General features: G+C 34.8%; 1 protein-coding gene across 1 annotated transcript in view; it reads right to left on the bottom strand.

Moving 5' to 3' along the window:
* The window catches only part of LOC134694506 (band 3 anion transport protein-like), a 69,643-nt gene that overhangs the window by 15,347 nt on the left and 32,185 nt on the right, over positions 1 to 22,111 (bottom strand). The window contains exons 9-13 of the mRNA XM_063555519.1: positions 18,693 to 18,888; positions 12,719 to 13,018; positions 11,863 to 12,055; positions 10,794 to 11,006; positions 8,102 to 8,250 (exon numbers count right to left, since the gene is read on the bottom strand). Of these exons, the coding sequence (XP_063411589.1) occupies positions 8,102 to 8,250; positions 10,794 to 11,006; positions 11,863 to 12,055; positions 12,719 to 13,018; positions 18,693 to 18,888 (1,051 nt within the window). The remainder of the gene's footprint in view (positions 1 to 8,101; positions 8,251 to 10,793; positions 11,007 to 11,862; positions 12,056 to 12,718; positions 13,019 to 18,692; positions 18,889 to 22,111) is intronic.

The following is a 22,111-nucleotide window of genomic DNA, read 5'->3' as shown; positions in this document are numbered from 1 at the left end:
CAAAGCAAACATAATACCACAGAGTTACTCTTAGACTTACGATATAAAGGGACTGTTTAAATACAAGGACAGGTCCCGTAGCACCAACAAGAATTAAAAGTTGCCTTGCTAACAAAGCAAATATAATTCCACAGAGTTACTCTTAGACTTACGATATAAAGGGACTGTTTAAATACAAGGACAGGTCCTGTAGCACCAACAAGCATTACAGGTTGCCTTGCTAACAAAGCAAATATAATCCCACAGAGTTACTCTTAGACTTACCATATAAAGGGCCTGTTAAAATACGAGGACAGGTCCTGTAGCACCAACAAGCATTAAATGTTGCCTTGCTAACAAACCAAATATAATTCCACAGAGTTACTCTTAGACTTACGATATCACGGGACTGTTGAAATACAAGGACAGGTCCTGTAGCACCAACAAGCATTAAAGGTTGCCTTGCTAACAAAGCAAATACAATTCCACAGAGTTACTCTTAGACTTACGATATCAAGGGACTGTTTAAATACAAGGACAGGTCCTGTAGCACCAACAAACATTAAAGGTTGCCTTGCTAACAAAGCAAACATAATGCCACAGAGTTACTCTTAGACTTACCATATAAAGGGCCTGTTAAAAAAGGAGGACAGGTCCTGTAGCACCAACAAGCATTAAAGGTTTTCCTGCTAACAATTCAAATATAATCCCACAGAGTTACTCTTAGACTTTTCATATAAAGGGCCTGTTTAAATACAATGACCGGTCTTGTATCACCAACAAGCATTAAAGGTTGCCCTCCTAACAAAGCAAATATAATCCCACAGAGTTACTCTTAGACTTACCGCAGAAATGGACTATTTAAATACAAAGACAGGACCATTAGCACCAACGAGCATTAAAGATTGCCCTGCTAACAAAGCAAATATAATACAACAGAGTTACTATAAGACTTACCATATAAAGGGACTGTTTAAATACAAGGACAGGTCCTGTAGCAACAACAATTTTAAAGGTTGCCTTGCTAACAAAAGCAAATATAATACCACAGAGTTACTCTTAAACTTACCATATAAAGGGACTGTTTAAATACAAGGACAGGTCCTGTAGCACCAACAATTTTAAAGGTTGCTTTGCTAACAAAAGCAAATATAATACCACAGAGTTACTCTTAAACTTACCATATAAAGGGACTGTTTAAATACAAGGACAGGTCCTGTAGCACCAACAATTTAAAAGGTTGCCTTGCTAACAAAAGCAAATATAATTCCACAGAGTTACTCTTAGACTTACCATATAAAGGGACTGTTTAAATACGAGGACAGGTCCTGTAGCACCAACAAGCATTGAAGGTTGCCTTGCTAACAAAGCAAATATAATCCCACAGAGTTACTCTTAAACTTACGATATCAAGGGACTGTTTAAATACAGGGACAGGTCATGTAGCACCAACAAGCATTAAAGGTTGCCCTACTGACAAAGCAAATATAATACCACAGAGTTACTCTTAGACTTACCATATAAAGGTCCTGTTAAAATACAAGGACAGGTCCTGTAGCACCAACAAGCATTAAAAGTTGCCTTGCTAACAAAGCAAATTTAATTCCACAGAGTTACTCTTAGACTTACCATATAAAGGGACTGTTTAAATACGAGGACAGGTCCTGTAGCACCAACAAGCATTGAAGGTTGCCTTGCTAACAAAGCAAACATAATACCACAGTTACTCTTAGACTTATCATATAAAGGGCCTGTTTAAATACAAAGACCGGTCCTGTATCACCAACAAGCATTAAAGGCTGCCCTCCTAACAAAGCAAATATAATCCCACAGAGTTACTCTTAGACTTACCGCATAAAGGGACTATTTAAATACAAAGACAGGACCATTAGCACCAACGAGCATTAAAGATTGCCCTGCTAACAAAGCAAATATAATACCACAGAGTTACTATTAGACTTACCATATAAAGGGCCTGTTAAAATACGAGGACAGGTCCTGTAGCACAAACAAGCATTAAAGGTTGCCCTGCTACCAAAGCAAATATAATACCACAAAGTTACTCTTAGAATAACCATAAAAAGGAACTGTTTAAATACAAGGACATGTCCTGTAGCACCAACAAGCATTAAAGGTTGCCCTGCTAACAAAGCAAATATAATCCCACAGAGTTACTCTTATACTTACCATATAAAGGGCCTGTTAAAATACGAGAACAGGACCAGTAGCACCAACTAGCATTAAAGGTTGCCCTGCTAACAAAGCAAATATAATTCCACAGAGTTAATCTTAGACTTACCATATAAAGGGCCTGTTAAAATACGAGAACAGGACCAGTAGCACCAACTTGCATTAAAGGTTGCCCTGCTAACAAAGCAAATATAATTCCACAGAGTTACTCTTAGACTTACCATATAAAGGGCCTGTTAAAATACAAGGACAGGTCCTGTAGCACCAACAAGCATTAAAGGTTGCCATGCTTACAAAGCAAATATAATCCCACAGAGTTACTCTTATACTTACCATATAAAGGGCCTGTTAAAATACGAGAACAGGACCAGTAGCACAAACTAGCATTAAAGGTTGCCCTGCTAACAAAGCAAATATAATTCCACAGAGTTAATCTTAGACTTACCATATAAAGGGCCTGTTAAAATACGAGAACAGGACCAGTAGCACCAACTTGCATTAAAGGTTGCCCTGCTAACAAAGCTAATATAATTCTACAGAGTTTCTCTTAGACTTACCATATAAAGGGCCTGTTAAAATACGAGGACAGGTCCTGTAACACCAACAAGCATTACAGGTTGCCCTGCTAACAAAGCAAATATAATCCCACAGAGTTACTCTTATTATTACCATATAAAGGGACTGTTTAAATACGAGGACAGTCCTGTAGCACCAACAAGCATTAAAGGTTGCCTTGCTAACAAAGCAAATATAATTCCACAGAGTTACTCTTAGACTTACCATATAAAGGGCCTGTTAAAATACGAGAACAGGACCAGTAGCACCAACTTGCATTAAAGGTTGCCTTGCTAACAAAGCAAACATAATACCACAGAGTTACTCTTAGACTTACGATATCAAGGGACTGTTTAAATACAAGGACAGGTCCTGTAGCACCAACAAGCATTAAAGGTTGTCTTGCTAACAAAGCAAATATAATACCACAGAGTTACTCTTAGACTTACCATATAAAGGGACTGTTAAAATACAAGGACAGGTCCTGTAGCAGCAACAAGCATTAAAGGTTGCCTTGCTAACAAAGCAAATATAATACCACAGAGTTACTCTTATACTTACCATATACAGGGCCTGTTAAAATACGAGTACAGGTCCTGTAGCACCAACAAGCATTAAAGGTTGCCCTGCTAACAAAGCAAATATAATTCCACAGAGTTACTCTTAGACTTACCATATAAAGGGCCTGTTAAAATACGAGGACAAGTCCTGTAGCACCAACAAGCATTAAAGGTTGCCCTGCTAACAAAGCAAATATAATACCACAGAGTTACTCTTAGACTTACGATATCAAGGGACTGTTTAAATACAAGGACAGGTCCTGTAGCACCAACAAGCATTAAAGGTTGCCCTGCTAACAAAGCAAATATAATCCCACAGAGTTACTCTTATACTTACCATATAAAGGGCCTGTTAAAATACGAGAACAGGACCAGTAGCACCAACTAGCATTAAAGGTTGCCCTGCTAACAAAGCAAATATAATTCCACAGAGTTACTCTTAGACTTACCATATAAAGGGCCTGTTAAAATACGAGGACAGGTCCTGTAGCACCAACAAGCATTAAAGGTTGCCTTGCTAACAAAGCAAATGTAATCCCACAGAGTTACTCTTATTATTACCATATAAAGGGACTGTTTAAATACGAGGACAGGTCCAGTAGCACCAACAAGCATTAAAGGTTGCCTTGCTAACAAAGCAAATATAATTCCACAGAGTTACTCTTAGACTTACCATATAAAGGGACTGTTTAAATACGAGGACAGGTCCTGTAGCACCAACAAGCATTAAAGGTTGCCTTGCTAACAAAGCAAACATAATACCACAGAGTTACTCTTAGACTTACGATATAAAGGGACTGTTTAAATACAAGGACAGGTCCCGTAGCACCAACAAGAATTAAAAGTTGCCTTGCTAACAAAGCAAATATAATTCCACAGAGTTACTCTTAGACTTACGATATAAAGGGACTGTTTAAATACAAGGACAGGTCCTGTAGCACCAACAAGCATTACAGGTTGCCTTGCTAACAAAGCAAATATAATCCCACAGAGTTACTCTTAGACTTACCATATAAAGGGCCTGTTAAAATACAAGGACAGGTCCTGTAGCACCAACAAGCATTAAATGTTGCCTTGCTAACAAACCAAATATAATTCCACAGAGTTACTCTTAGACTTACGATATCACGGGACTGTTGAAATACAAGGACAGGTCCTGTAGCACCAACAAGCATTAAAGGTTGCCTTGCTAACAAAGCAAATATAATTCCACAGAGTTACTCTTAGACTTACGATATCAAGGGACTGTTTAAATACAAGGACAGGTCCTGTAGCACCAACACACATTAAAGGTTGCCTTGCTAACAAAGCAAACATAATACCACAGAGTTACTCTTAGACTTACCATATAAAGGGCCTGTTAAAATACGAGGACAGGTCCTGTAGCACCAACAAGCATTAAAGGTTGCCCTGCTACCAAAGCAAATATAATACCACAAAGTTACTCTTAGAATAACCATAAAAAGGAACTGTTTAAATACAAGGACATGTCCTGTAGCACCAACAAGCATTAAAGGTTGCCCTGCTAACAAAGCAAATATAATCCCACAGAGTTACTCTTATACTTACCATATAAAGGGCCTGTTAAAATACGAGAACAGGACCAGTAGCACCAACTAGCATTAAAGGTTGCCCTGCTAACAAAGCAAATATAATTCCACAGAGTTAATCTTAGACTTACCATATAAAGGGCCTGTTAAAATACGAGAACAGGACCAGTAGCACCAACTTGCATTAAAGGTTGCCCTGCTAACAAAGCAAATATAATTCCACAGAGTTACTCTTAGACTTACCATATAAAGGGCCTGTTAAAATACAAGGACAGGTCCTGTAGCACCAACAAGCATTAAAGGTTGCCATGCTTACAAAGCAAATATAATCCCACAGAGTTACTCTTATACTTACCATATAAAGGGCCTGTTAAAATACGAGAACAGGACCAGTAGCACAAACTAGCATTAAAGGTTGCCCTGCTAACAAAGCAAATATAATTCCACAGAGTTAATCTTAAACTTACCATATAAAGGGCCTGTTAAAATACGAGAACAGGACCAGTAGCACCAACTTGCATTAAAGGTTGCCCTGCTAACAAAGCAAATATAATTCTACAGAGTTTCTCTTAGACTTACCATATATAGGGCCTGTTAAAATACGAGGACAGGTCCTGTAACACCAACAAGCATTACAGGTTGCCCTGCTAACAAAGCAAATATAATCCCACAGAGTTACTCTTATTATTACCATATTAAGGGACTGTTTAAATACGAGGACAGGTCCTGTAGCACCAACAAGCATTACAGGTTGCCTTGCTAACAAAGCAAATATAATTCCACAGAGTTACTCTTAGACTTACCGCATAAAGGGACTATTTAAATACAAAGACAGGACCATTAGCACCAACGAGCATTAAAGATTGCCCTGCTAACAAAGCAAATATAATACCACAGAGTTACTATTAGACTTACCATATAAAGGGCCTGTTAAAATACGAGGACAGGTCCTGTAGCACCAACAAGCATTAAAGGTTGCCCTGCTACCAAAGCAAATATAATACCACAAAGTTACTCTTAGAATAACCATAAAAAGGAACTGTTTAAATACAAGGACATGTCCTGTAGCACCAACAAGCATTAAAGGTTGCCCTGCTAACAAAGCAAATATAATCCCACAGAGTTACTCTTATACTTACCATATAAAGGGCCTGTTAAAATACGAGAACAGGACCAGTAGCACCAACTAGCATTAAAGGTTGCCCTGCTAACAAAGCAAATATAATTCCACAGAGTTAATCTTAGACTTACCATATAAAGGGCCTGTTAAAATACGAGAACAGGACCAGTAGCACCAACTTGCATTAAAGGTTGCCCTGCTAACAAAGCAAATATAATTCCACAGAGTTACTCTTAGACTTACCATATAAAGGGCCTGTTAAAATACAAGGACAGGTCCTGTAGCACCAACAAGCATTAAAGGTTGCCATGCTTACAAAGCAAATATAATCCCACAGAGTTACTCTTATACTTACCATATAAAGGGCCTGTTAAAATACGAGAACAGGACCAGTAGCACAAACTAGCATTAAAGGTTGCCCTGCTAACAAAGCAAATATAATTCCACAGAGTTAATCTTAGACTTACCATATAAAGGGCCTGTTAAAATACGAGAACAGGACCAGTAGCACCAACTTGCATTAAAGGTTGCCCTGCTAACAAAGCAAATATAATTCTACAGAGTTTCTCTTAGACTTACCATATAAAGGGCCTGTTAAAATACGAGGACAGGTCCTGTAACACCAACAAGCATTACAGGTTGCCCTTCTAACAAAGCAAATATAATCCCACAGAGTTACTCTTATTATTACCATATAAAGGGACTGTTTAAATACGAGGACAGGTCCTGTAGCACCAACAAGCATTAAAGGTTGCCTTGCTAACAAAGCAAATATAATTCCACAGAGTTACTCTTAGACTTACCATATAAAGGGCCTGTTAAAATACGAGAACAGGACCAGTAGCACCAACTTGCATTAAAGGTTGCCTTGCTAACAAAGCAAACATAATACCACAGAGTTACTCTTAGACTTACGATATCAAGGGACTGTTTAAATACAAGGACAGGTCCTGTAGCACCAACAAGCATTAAAGGTTGCCTTGCTAACAAAGCAAATATAATCCCACAGAGTTACTCTTAGACTTACCATATAAAGGGACTGTTAAAATACAAGGACAGGTCCTGTAGCAGCAACAAGCATTAAAGGTTGCCTTGCTAACAAAGCAAATATAATACCACAGAGTTACTCTTATACTTACCATATACAGGGCCTGTTAAAATACGAGTACAGGTCCTGTAGCACCAACAAGCATTAAAGGTTGCCCTGCTAACAAAGCAAATATAATTCCACAGAGTTACTCTTAGACTTACCATATAAAGGGACTGTTCAAATACGAGGACAGGTCCTGTAGCACCAACAAGAATTAAAGGTTGCCTTGCTAACAAAGCAAATATAATCCCACAGAGTTACTCTTAGACTTACCATATAAAGGGACTGTTAAAATACAAGGACAGGTCCTGTAGCAGCAACAAGCATTAAAGGTTGCCTTGCTAACAAAGCAAATATAATCCCACAGAGTTACTCTTAGACTAACCATATAAAGGGCCTGTTAAAATACGAGGACAAGTCCTGTAGCACCAACAAGCATTAAAGGTTGCCCTGCTAACAAAGCAAATATAATACCACAGAGTTACTCTTAGACTTACGATATCAAGGGACTGTTTAAATACAAGGACAGGTCCTGTAGCACCAACAAGCATTACAGGTTGCCCTGCTAACAAAGCAAATATAATCCCACAGAGTTACTCTTATACTTACCATATAAAGGGCCTGTAAAAATACGAGGACAGGCCCTGTAGCACCAACAAGCATTAAAGGTTGCCCTGCTAACAAAGCAAATATAATCCCACAGAGTTACTCTTAGACTTACCATATAAAGGGTCTGTTAAAATACGAGGACAGGTCCTGTAGCACCAACAAGCATTACAGGTTGCCCTGCTAACAAAGCAAATATAATTCCACAGAGTTACTCTTAGACTTACCATATAAAGGGACTGTTCAAATACGAGGACAGGTCCTGTAGCACCAACAAGCATTAAAGGTTGCCATGCTAACAAAGCAAATATAATTCCACAGAGTTACTCTTAGACTTACCATATGAAGGGACTGTTCAAATACGAGAACAGGTCCTGTAGCACCACCAAGCATTAAAGGTTGCACTGCTAACAAAGCAAATATAATACCACAGAGTTACTCTTAGACTTACCATATAAAGGGACTGTTCAAATACGAGAACAGGACCAGTAGCACCAATTAGCATTAAAGGTTGCCCTGCTAATAAAGCAAATATAATCCCACAAACTGAGGTGCTTATCACAGTTTCTTCGACACCAAGATAATCATATGTCTTCTCACCTGCAAAATAGATAAAAAATGTTAAAATTGTTAAAACATTTACAGTTCCATTTGTACTGCTCTTCAGTCATGTCAGTGATGTTTGAGGATATTTGAAAGTCCAAAACCTAATACAAACTGTAACAAGAATGTGTCCATAGTAAACGGATGCCCCACGCACTATCATTTTCTATGTTCAGTGGACCGTGAAATTGGGGTAAAAACTCTAATTTGGCAATAAAATTAGAAAGATCATATCATAGGGAACATGTGTACGAAGTTTCAAGTTGATTGGATTTCAAATTCATCAAATACTACCTTGTAATTTGTAGTCTGTGTTGATAAGATGCTTTAATTTTACAATGCCATAGAAACATTTTATTGAATTGTAACAAGTTACTTCCCTTATGGTGTGTGTGTGTATCTCTTTCAAGCAAACAAATATCATAATGCTAATGCGGGGTTCACACATTGCCGATTATTGCTCCCGTTTGAGATCAGACAGCGATACCACACGAAAAGTGAAAAAGTTGGATTACTATCCTCAATTATCTGGAATGTCCTATCATTGTCTGAACGCAGTCGTTTAAGTTCGTAACAGATTCCTACCGGTCGGGAAGGGTCCGAATAGTTCGGCGAAGCACCCCGACAGTTAGCTGCGTCCCGTTATGCGGGGTTCACACATTGCCGATTATTGCTCACGTTTGAGATCAGACAGCGATACGACACGAAAAGTGAAAAAGTCGTAATAGTATCCTCAATTATCTGGAATTTCGTATTATTGTCTGAACGCAGTCGTTTTAGTTCGTAACAGATTCCTACTGGTCGGGAAGGGTCCGAATAGTTCGGCAAAGCACCCCGACAGTTAGGTGCGTCCCGTAACATTCGGGGAAATTCAGCCGATTTTGTCTAGTCGGATTACAATCGTGCCTATGTCGTGACAGATTCTGCTGTATCGGATCGAATTCCTAACAATGTTCTGTGTATTCGGGACGGTGTCCTGTGGAACGGGAATGATCTGGAGAAATTTTACATTGCTGTTTTTCTGCCGATTGAGTCCAGATTGCATCCAGATCTTGTCGATTGCGAACCGTTTTTGCCGAAACCGTTCCGAAACAGTCCCGTTATTAATTCTAAATTCGTCAATGATACCCACGTCAGAGTCCCGACAATTACAGACTACAATACAACTGAGACCAGACAAAGCCGTTTGCAATGGGATAGAGCGGACCGTGATAGGGTTACGATCCGACAATACCTGATCATCCCGAGTATGCCGACAGTTTTCGAACGGATAACTTCCTTCAGCGTCGGTTCACTGTCTTGTCACTATCTGATCTCTGTCGGATTACATTCGGTAGAATCGGGACGCAGTCGTGACAGATTCGGTCGAATTTTACCTGGCGAAAGATACAAATCGGATTAGAAGCGGATTTAGAACGGGATTATCGGGATAAATTCGCTTGGAAACGGTTGAATATCGACGCTTCCTGAACAATATCTGATTGTTGTCGTGATTAGATTATTTGTTTTACAAATTTTAATTAAAGTTTAAATTTCCATCCACGATACACAGGATTTTGATCAGACTTTTAATAAATTTTAATCGGGAATGGTCCTGTCACGGACGGCAGTAAAAATCGTGAATGTGTGACCCCAGCTTAAGCTCCTTAGTTTTTTTATCATCACTGTCATGCCTCACAGAACATTTCCGATAAGAAATTATATCAGGAAAATTTTGAAAAATTGGTATCATTGGCTATATTTTGGGTTTTACAGAAAGGAGGAAGGTTTTAAAAGGTCCCAATATGGTTCTTATTTCTTCCTTAAATTTCAAATCAGGGTTTAATTAGCATTATTCTAATATATTATAGTAAACAATAATAAGAAAATAAATGGATTTTTCTGTTAGAAAAAAAAATGTATATCAGCATTGTTTAAATGGTGTCATAATTAGCATACATTTCAATGAAAACCCTTTTTTTATGTTTAGATATCTTTCAAATTTTTGTGTTATTTGTTTGTTGTCCCAACTCTTTTTTTATGTTTAGATATCTTTCCGTTTTTTGTGTTATTTGTTTGTTGTCCCAACTCTTTTTTTATGTTTAGATATCTTTCCGTTTTTTGTGTTATTTGTTTGTTGTCCCAACTCTTTTTTATGTTTAGATATCTTTCCGTTTTTTGTGTTATTTGTTTGTTGTCCCAACTCGTCCTTTATTCATATCAAAAGTAATTTCCCATTGTCTATTTCAAGTTAAAGTGGATTTTGCATATAATTGTCAATATTTGAGAAGAAAAAGGCTCCCGTCCACTTCTCACTAAGAGAATGATATTCATTCTATATGGGCTATTCCATTAAAATGGGTGTGGGAGTGTAGGAAAAGACTTTATAAATCCCCCATAATTAACATATATTCTTTGAATAATTTTGCATTTCAAATGGACTTACACACATAAATGACCTACAACCCATGTCCAACAAAAAACCCTTCCCTCCATAACCATAAATGACCCTTCCTACCCTCCTTAATCAATTTTAAAGGAATAGTCCTAAAGTTACTTACTGAGAAGACCACCAAATGCAATGCAAGGAGCGAAACAGGCGAAAAATATAAAAACAATGGCTGCCAGGCATTTCAGATTTAATCCGTCCTTAAAATCACTAATATAGTGAGGGTAACGTCTTTTTATGTCGTAATAAAGTCCACCAAATATTTTTCCCGTCCTTCTCAATGGATCCAACGGAATTTTATCTTTTTTCTCCTTCTCTAGAAGAGCTGAAAAGAAAATTTGGATCAAATATAATAATTAGAATCATCAAATTTATTTCACTGCAGATTCATTATTATTTGTTGGATACCAATTGTCATGGATTCCGTGGGTACAGGTGAACCACGAATTTAAATGTACAATGAATTACAAATGTTATGTAGGCTTGTATGCAGATATTGGTGAAACCACGAAATCAAGTATCCATGAAATTGCGGAAAATGCAAAATTTCCTCATTCCCTGAAAATTAGTACACACAAAATAAATGAATCCACAGTACTCTCTTTTCTATATCTGATTCGGTAAGGTAACAATATATATCCAGGGTGGACAACAGAAAAAGTTCAAGGGTGGAGCTTATACAATCGTTGAATATTTTAAACATTCAAAAATATCACTTTGTAACTATTTATAGAGGCAATTTATTATAAACTTCTCTTAAACTTTTACTGTACAGAAACACCCACCCTTAGTTTAGATTTGAGCCTTATCTGTCGTAACAGGATAACATTCATATACGTAGTTAAATTCAATAATATTTTTATATTTCTGTCAAAAGTCAGAAATCTCGATCTCATAAGTGGTGGTCTGGCAAAAACTTTCGGAATTTCGGGTCCTCCATGCTCTTCAACTTTATTTTTTTGGGTCTTTTTAACTTTCTGGATTTGAGCGTCACTGATGAGTCTTTTGTAGATGAAACGTGCGTCTGGTGTACACAATTTTAATCCTTGTATCTATGATGAGTTTCTTAATTTTTCATTAATTTATCAATGAAGAACTTTTAAAAATCAGGTCAGTACCGAAGCACTGAACCATACAAAGAAAAGACAACCACCTTTTCCAAAAGAACAATTATAAACTACCTTGTTTTTCTTCTTCTTTTTGTTGTTTTTTCCTTTTCAGTTTTGCCTTCTTCCTTGCCATATTCATGATAGGCAAGAGTGTCTTCTGGTCCCAGTCACCAGGTGGCAGCACTATGGACTCATCAAGGAATCCGTTAATGGCACCCAACAATTCACGTCGACTCTCAGCTTTGTAAGCCACATCATGAAAATGCTGCAAAGTTAAACATTGTTCATGGTTTTAATGTATTTTGTCAAAATGCAGACATTTTTTATGATGTTTTTTAGGTTAAATTTAAATGGAAGAACTATAAGAGCAAGCTTACATACCAAAAAATAATAATCTATTCTGGAAACAAAAATCAACATGGAATTTTTGAAAGTCTGATTCGAGAAAAAAATGTCACCCAATCAGATTTTTCTGATTATCATTAAGAAGAGTTTACAACAAAGAATGAAGGCTCTATCCTGATAACCAAAAAAAACTTGGATATTCGATTTCATAGTTTTGCCGAAATGTGCCTACACGTCTTAAGAAATTGTACTCTTTGAACATTGGAAATCGTTGTTTACATATACCCACGAACATCCATGAACATTGGTTTCCCATGAATATATAATGAATCCATAATAGAGCCTCCTCATGGGTGTTTTTATTATGTGATTACTTGGCCATTTTTATTGTGATTATTTAATTACCAGACCAAATATTTACACGATTATGGGATTATCTGATGATCTAGGACTGTATTTTTGATTATTTGATTATCTTGTTTAAAAAAATAATTAATGATTATGTGATTACATTGGCAAAAAGTGATTACTTTAAATAGACATCCGCATGAGGGACCTCACAATACAACTTAAAACCTCCTACCTGATTTGACATCAGTGTAGATATACATCGACCAACTTCATGGTAATCCATTCCGCTATTCTCTGGTCCAAGCAGCAAAAAAAGAAACCTAACAGGAAGTGGCACCTCCGTCAAGTTATCGAGGTACTGTCCCTCAGCCAATCGGACGAAAGCTACAGCTGGTTTAGTCAGGTAATCCACACATCCTACGAGTACTGTCGTAGCTTCTGCTCCCTTTGGGATCCTCCTCATTATATCCTGAATGTTCTTTTGACGAGGGTCTTGTGGAGGAGCAATTCCAATAAGTACACCATCTGATGGCTGTAAAATCAATTAACACATTTTGCAATCATTTTCTGAATTCCTCACAAAATAGATTGATTTTGATTTTTGGTGTTTTAACACCACTTTTAAGCACCGCTTTTGGGCTATTTCGTGGAGGCCAGTTTTTATTGGTGAAGGAAGCCGGATTGCCCAGAGAAAACCACCGACCTTCGATAGGAAAACTGATAATCCTAGTCAATTAAGATTGGAGTCGAGTGCACCCGCACTACCGGGGTTCGAACTAACAACCTCAGTGTTGACTGGCTAGTGATTACAGTAGTAACTACTTAGAACACTCGGCCACCGAGGCCCCTTACACACATAATAGATAAAACAATTCTGGTCTAAATTGGGGCTGTTACAGATTTAAAATGCATAGGGGAAGGCGGGAGGGGGGATTGGAGGCACTCAAATTAATAATAACTTTCGGGTGGTTGCATTTTCTTTTAATAGAATTTTGTAATAATTATTAGTAAAATTGAAATTTGATATTATGGTTGGTGTTGGTCTAAAAAAGTGACTCCCTCCTCAATGTGTTGAAATCTGAAATCTGGGCATATTTTACATTTGAGGTGTTTCAATATTTTTCTAGATAATCAACAACTTTAATGTAAGTGTTAGTTTTTTTTCATTCTTTGTTTACCATACATAGTTCTGAATTAAATTCAAAACAAGAGACTGTCTGAGAGACAGCAAACCGGATTTTCCTGCAGAGGTCGAACCCTGAACAGTTGAGCAAGTATGGACACAAAATAGGTTTGTGACACAAAATAAATGTGGTCAAAGACCTGAAAAATTGGACATTTACCTATTATGGTCCAATATTCAAAATCTATTTACATTGCTAGAATCAGCATATCAAAGAACCCCACGAATTCAATTTTTGATGAAATACGTCTTAGTTAAACCATTTCTGTTCAAAGGGAAATAACTCAAACTTTATTTCCATGAACCAATAATGTAAATCTAAAATTAAATATGATTTAACTATAGTTCTCCAAAATTAAATATGATTTAACTATAGTTCTCCAAAATTAAATATGATGTAATTAGATATGAAGTTATATCTATTTTCAAATTATAATCTAATATTATTAATAGTTTTCAAATAAATCTGTCACTACAATCATAATTGGGTGATTGACAACTACCAGATGGTGTGTTATCTTGATAATCGGTGAAAATCATTTAAAACACTTAATTAGTGTAATCAAACTTTATATATATAGATAATAGTTCCCAATAATTTTTTCTTTCATTTGTAACAAACTAATATAGATCTGCAACTTATCTATGAAATTCTACAACTTTATCTTCACAATGTAATGTAATGAAATATATCCTTTAATAAAAATAGATTATTATCTTATCAATTTGCAAATCTTGAACCCCAAACAGGATCAAATAAAAATTAAATTAACACACACAACAAATATAGCATTCAGAAAATAAGTTTATACAGAACAAGAAATAAATGCTGTAACGAAGTCTCCCAAAAAGGTCCCATAATTCGTCATTCCCATGGTCGCCTGACATATATTTCATTTGATTTGTTTTATTGTCCCATACACGAATATTTATTGTTTAGGGGTGGGAATTCCGAACGTTTACAAGTTTTCAAACAGGAGGGGGCGGAGGTGACCCCAGGGACTCCCCTTATATTTCATTTGATTAGTTTTATTGTCCCATACAAGCATATATATGGTTAAGGGGTGGGGATCTCAACCGTTTACAAGATAAAAGCACATTCTCAAATTGAAGGAGGGTGGGCTGATCCCCAGGGACTCAACCTTTATTTCATCTGATTTGTTTTATTGTCATGTGATCATTTCTGAAGACTGCATGTGTCTATCACTTACAATTTTCAAGTTATAATAATTTGAAAATTAAAAAAAAAAAAAAATCCCATAGGGTTCTATACTGAACCCCTCCCTTATTTATGTCACTCAAAATACCCCTAAATAGACCCCAATGCACAAACGAAAGATTAATGGCTCACCTAGACATGTTAGTCTAACATTTTGTGAAACCCTAAGTAAATCTGACAAGCGCTTTTAAAGAACAGCTGCAGACAAGTTCATTTTTAAAGTGGCGGAAGAAAAAGAATAATAATAATAATAATAAAAAAATAAATAATAAGAACAGAGCAAAAACAATAAGTCTCCAAACTTTGTTTTGGAGACTTAATTAGAAACAAACATACCACAAAATTCTTCAAAAAATTAACCAAAGAAAAGAAAAAAAATCCAAAATGTTATTTATCATTAAAACAATGTCTTTTAAAAATCTTTAAAAAATGAGTTGTTTCCCTTCGTACAGAAATGGATTAATTCATCAAAAATTTAATTCTTGGAAAAGGGCTATAACTGACTAACGAGAAAAGCTAAAATCGTGAAAATTGAACTTGACCTTCATTTAAATTGAACTTGACCTTCATTTAGTCACAGGAAACAACACATCTAAATTTAAACAAATTTCTTCAAAGCGTTTTCATGTAACGGACATTGTTTAACAGCCACTCGCCCGCCGTACATCGCCAATGAATAACCGGTTTTTACTTCGAAAATACGGTTAATGATATTTACATTCACCTTACTTCTCCACAAAAAATAAAATTTGGAACTCAAACCAAACACATAAAACAAATATGTGTCAATAGAACACCATGCTCTGCTTGCATCATATTTCCATGTTTAGTGGACCTTGAAATGAAGGTCAAAATTGTTATTTTGCAGATAATTTAATATTTCACAAAATAATGAACATGTGTAAAGAGTTTCAATTTGATGTGACCACAACTTTATGGTAAACAACATTGACCAATAAAAGTGCTTCTAAGCACTGAATGGTAAAGTTTGCTTTAATTTATCAGTGGGACGTAAAATTAAACATTGCATTGTATAAAGCATTATGTTAGTTGATTCAACTACAATTTTAGACAAAGGAAGATAACTCCAATTTTTAAAGATCATTGATACTTTTAGAACAGATATTAGATTCCTGCACCTTGCAAAAGTTGTGTAAATTTTCTTTACAAGTATAAATAAAGGCAACAGTAGTATACCGCTATTCGAAATTCATAAATCGATTGAGAAAAAAACAAACCCGGGTTACAAACTAAAACTGAGGAAAACACATCAAATATAAGAGGAGAACAACAACACAACAGAAACACAACACTAAAATGCAACACACACAGAAACGAACTATAATATAACAATGGCCATTTTCCTGACTTGGTACATGACATTTTAAGAAGAAATGGTAGGTTGAACCTGGTTTTGTGGCTAGCCAAACCTCCCGCTTTTATGGCAATGTTAAATAATAGTCAGAATTTGGATTGTTATCAAATTTTTGAAAAGTATAGGTTTCTTACACAAAATAAATGTGGTCAAAGATCCTAAAAATCTATTGCGCAATACTGTGCATTTGAAGATTTCTTGAAATTTGTAAAAATTTTAAAGAAAAAAAATAATCTGAACCCCTTCAAAAAATCCCCCCCCCCCCCACCAATTTTTTACCGCCCCCTTGGAGAAATTACCCCAAAACTCAATCACAGCCTTCCCTTTGTAGTATGGAAACTTGTAGTACAATTTTAGAGAGATCCATACACTTAAACAAGTTATTGTCTGAAAACTACAAAAATGCTTGTTTCCCCCCCCACCCCCTTTTGCCCCTAATTCCTAAACTGTTGGTACCATAACCCCCAAAATCAATCCTAACCTTCCTTTTCTGTCATAGAGATCCATTCACTTAAACTTAAGTTATTGTCCAGAAACCAAATGTGTCTTCGGACGACGACGCAGACGACGACGACATTATAGCATTATACCCCAAAAAAATTTGCTGTCGTATAAAACAAGAGGCTGTCAGAGTGACAGCAAACAAGATTTTCCAGCTGTGGTCGAACCCTGAACAGTTGAGCAAGTATGGACACAAAATTTAAGCTCTGAATTTGGATTATGATTGAATATTTGACAAAGCAAATGGTTGTGACAAAAAATGAATATGGTCAAAGAACTGAAAAAAATGAAATTGGACATTTACCTAATATGGTCCAATATCCAAAATCTAAGTGCATTGTTAGAATCAGCATATCAAAGAATCCCAATAATTCATTTTTTTATGAAATCAAACAAAAGTATAATGGACCTCAATGTGGTATCATCTAATTAATAATTGAAATAAATACAGGTTTAGATTCAGCATTACAAAGAACACTATACAATTCAAATTATGTTGAAATCAAATACAGTTTAATTTTGGACCCCGATTTGGACCAACTTGAAATCTGGCCCAAAATCAGAAATCTAAATATATTTTTATTAACAGACAATATAAGCTTAGTTTTTAAAGAAGTTTGATTCATCAATATATATATATATATATATCTATAGCATTCAGAAAATTAGTTTAAACAGAATAACAAACAGAATCCATATACTTATGTTGATGTAACACAATGTATATATATTTTCAAATTACAAAATGTATAATCAAATATAATTAAAAGATCCAAATATGTTATCTTTCATTTGTCACAAACTAATATAGATCTGCAAGTTATCTATCAATGTAATGTAATTAAATACATCCTTTAATAAAAATAGATTATTATCTAATTAACAGAATAACAAACATACCTTCCACAAAATTCTTCAAACAATTTACAAAAGAAAAGAAAACTCAAAATGTATAATAAGAAACAGTAAATTTCAAACTATATTTATACAGTCATACATATACAGAGCTTATCATTAAAAACACGTAGGAAACATAAATAAATCTGTCACTCCAATTATAATTGTGATTGATAATTACCACATTGTTATCTTAAAACACTTAGTAATCAAACTTTATATCTTTCATTTGTCACAAACTAATATCTGCAACTTATCTATCAATGGAAAAAGATTTTTGTTATATGCATTTGAGTTATTGCCATTTGAACAGAAATAAGTATTTCATCAACAATCGAATTCTTGGGAAAGGTCTAATAACGCAACGAGAAAAGCTAAAATCGTGAAAATTGAACTTGACCTTCATTTAGTCTCAGGAAACAACATATCTAAATTTGAAAAAAAAATCTTCAAAGCGTTTTCATGTTAATGAACGGACACTGTTTGGCAGCCGCCCGCCCGCCGTACATCCCCAAATCAATAACCGATTTTCTTTCGAAAATCCAGTTAAAAATCTTAATTTCTGATTGATTGATTGATTGGTTTGAAGCGACACTTTCAGAAGTATTGTGCTATTTAATGGCAGACAGTTTGTATGGCGGAAGCGGGTAGCACCAGAGAGAACCACGACCTTCAGTAGGAAAACTGACTATCCTAGTCAATTAAGATTGGATTGGTATTAAGTGCACCTTGCACGTTCTGGATTCGAACTCACAACCTCAGTATTGACAGGCTAGTGCTACAGTAGTTTGACTATTTAGACCACTCAGCCACCGAGGCCCCTTTCAATTTCTGACTTGCATAATACTTTTATTTGAAATCAAAAATATTTTCTGTAATAAATTGTATCTGAAAACAGAAACACTTGTGAATTTTCTTTCACTTTTTGTAACAGAAACAAACATAACACTGAAAACCAGTTGGTATATACCAGTAATGTTATTTTGTACTCCATGTCACATGTCAATTATGTGAAGAGGAAGTTATCATACCATATTGTCGTCAACATAAACTTTTACAAATTCTAGCTTGCCCTTCGTCATATGGTTCTTATCCAATAATTTCTCCCTCACAGAATCCTGCCGACCAAAGTTCTTGTCATTGTGTTCAAGACTGTTTAGATATCCTACTGAACGGAAGCTAGCAGACGACAGTGACTTCCTCAAGGAATGCTTAGTACTCTGATGTCTGAAAGAAACATAAAACTGCGTATTCATTAATGAACTTGATTTCTGAATATTCATAAGAAGAAATAATGATTGTCTAAAATGAACATATACTGATATTCATTAATGATCATGCTAAATAGATAGAAGAAATACATAATAAATTATTAATGATTCATAATAAGAAATGTCATAACCTATCAAAGATTAAAAAAGTAATTGAATGAATATTCATGAGTGATGAAAATTAAAAAGAATAAGGAACCTATAATGCATATTCATGAATCATCCTCAGATTTAAATATTCATTAGAAGAGAACACAGATTGAGAAGCTCATAAATCACAATAGTTCGTGCAAATAGGTAAAGACAACAATCTCTTGAAATTATATTCGGTTTGAAGTTGTTGATTTTTTTGTATGTTTTCTTTTTGCTGATTCCTAAAACTAAGAAGGAAGTTGGGAATAATGAAAGTTGCATTCTATATTCTAACGATAAAGTTCACAAGGGCACACACACTTCTGATATAATTCACAAGGATTTGGTAAAAAAAACTAAACATATCAGGCTGAAAAAAATCTAATATCAAGGATAATCTATATAAATAAACATGAAAGTTAAACTTTAAAATAAAAAAAAAGAAAAAAAAAAAAAAAAAGAAAGAAAACATGGCTGAAATGCAATTAAATTATCAAACACTAATAATTTTACAAGACATTACAATATTCTTATCTAATAAATAGAATTTAAAAATAAATTCAAATTCTTAAAGAGTTGACTTAATTCAATCTTTGGGAACAGGGTCAGAATTTCAGGATAGAACCTACACAAAATCTCCTCATAAGCATTTTCTATTTTAAATTTAACCAACACCAGCTTCGGATAGGCTAATCACTTTAATGAATAGCTGTTTGTAAAAATTTAAAATTTCATCTTTTTCTGATTATACATTGTATTTATTTCTAAAAACCGAATGCATTCAAAATAAGGAGGAGGGGAGCGTAAGGGAAATAGCTTAAAACAGTCAACGGAGTGTTTTACAAAATGTATTAGCATTGTGAATTTAAAGCATCCTTTGAACATGGATTAAAATATTCAAAGCCAGATGACCTCTGTTGTTTTGGCAATTAAATATGAGAATTGAACTCTAATTAAAGTCTGAAAGTTTGTTCTCTTGCAATGTACTTCTTGCAAACAAACGTGAGAAAAAATAAACATTACAAATGTTACTGGAAAAAAATTTGATGGGTACCCCTTAATTTTATATTCATCTTGTAACTGAAGTTTATATTAAATATTGCTGACTAAATGGGAGATAACCCATGGATATTATTTTATCAAGGACCCTGTTATGATATTACTCTCCATCAAATTACAGCAGATGCGTTTGAGTACAAGGAACGACAAAGTTAAAGTTTCTTTAATTGTTCGGTTGACCATGAAATCATTATTACCTTTGTTTACTACCTACTGCTGATTCATTTATTTTCTTGGGTTGAGGAAACATTGAGTGTTTGTGAATATCTGATTTCGTTGTTTTGCCTAAGTCTGCATACAAGCCTAGAGACAATTTGTACTTTGTTAAATTCGTGATTCACCTTTACTTACGAAAATTAGTATCCCAAGAATAATAATGAATCCAATGTAATGAAAGATAATCTAGGGTATCAAAAATTGGGACTGGTGAAAAAAATATAGATATAAAACACCTGGTTGACGATTTTGTTTCCATATTTTAATTTACAATAGTTCATAAAGAATTCATGGTTCATGCTCATTCAGGCATTGTGAACAGTTATGATAACTGAGTAAAACTGGTTAGTGAAATGATAGAAAATATATATAAATGTAGTTTTGTCCGACCTGAAAATATTGTTTTATTTTTACAATTAAAGCTTGACCATTTATCACATCTTATTTTATCAATAAAATTTTATACATCTCCTTCCCTACTTTTTTTTCTGAATCAATAGTCAAGTTCCAAGATAGTCTGTTTGTCTGGGTCTTATCCAATTTAACTCACAATAGTTATGTGTTAAGGTGGTACCAAACACCTCGACAAAAATAATTTGGCTCGTTTAATTTTCATAAAATTTTGACAAAATATTTACTTCTACCTTTTGGCAACACTATTAAATTTCAAAAAACTCGAACCACACACTTTATCGGAAACATTTCATTGGATATATAGCAGATTGACAAGCACTTAATTTTGATCATTGTGAAGCTTAATATTTCATTAACAATAGAACGTGATTAAAACGTCCAGCTGATTTTTACAGAGTTATCTGCTTGTAGTGTTATGTACCACCTTAAGTGTCTTCATGTGATATCAAGTTATGGGTAATGACAACATAGGCTTTTGCCAGGGTAAGGAAGCCAAAACAAAAGAAAGGTTGATCCAATATTTTAATAAGACATCTGACCCTAACCTTAACCTTAAATCAAATCGTTATATTTGCTTATTTGCACCTGAGCGTGATGTGGCAGGCATATAGAAAAATGTAACATGATCTGACTTTTTCAACCTCCACACAGAAACAGAAACTATCTCAGAACTTTCCAACTGTAGTATTTACAAGATTATTCTAGTTTTATCGACTTTTGATTCCGTAGTGTATTATTTTTGGACATTCTGGTACTCAGTAAGGTAAGAACAAATAACAGCAGTAAAATCAAGCTTAAAACTGTGCAATTTGGCGGTAAAATCAATCTTTTTACGATGATTTTGTTGAGTACATAAAACATCAACAGTTAATTTTTAACACAAATTGCACCTAGCGTAGGCTTGATTTTATTTCTTTTCGTTGCTCTTACTTAACTAAGTACAAGAATGTCCAACCCAAGAGTAGGCAACCTGTAAAAAAAGTAAATTCTCAGAAGTCAAAAGTCGGTAATATGAAATAGTCTATTCAAAAATTGTATCAGCTGACAGTAAATTCTAACTATCAGGAAATGTTAACATTCAATGTATTTTCTAATTTTCAAAAACCCTTTTCCTTTGAAAAAAATAATTTACTTGATCTAAAAGTACTACTGACTAGCACCTCCTGATGTTTTAGGTAATTTATTAAAATTTAATGAGTAATAATTAATATTCAATAAGTAATAATTAATATTCAATAAGTAATAATTAATATTAAATGTAAACCAAATTAGAATACTTTAAAAAATAATAAGAAAACAATATTTTTTAGTATGGGCAAAACTGATAAAACTAATAGGGAGAAATAAACAACAAAAGC

The sequence above is a fragment of the Mytilus trossulus genome, chromosome 13, assembly GCF_036588685.1.
Source record: "Mytilus trossulus isolate FHL-02 chromosome 13, PNRI_Mtr1.1.1.hap1, whole genome shotgun sequence".
Lineage (NCBI taxonomy): Eukaryota > Metazoa > Mollusca > Bivalvia > Mytilida > Mytilidae > Mytilus > Mytilus trossulus.
The sequence above is the reverse complement of the archived record's forward strand: the minus strand, read 5'-3'. Positions and strand labels throughout refer to the sequence as shown.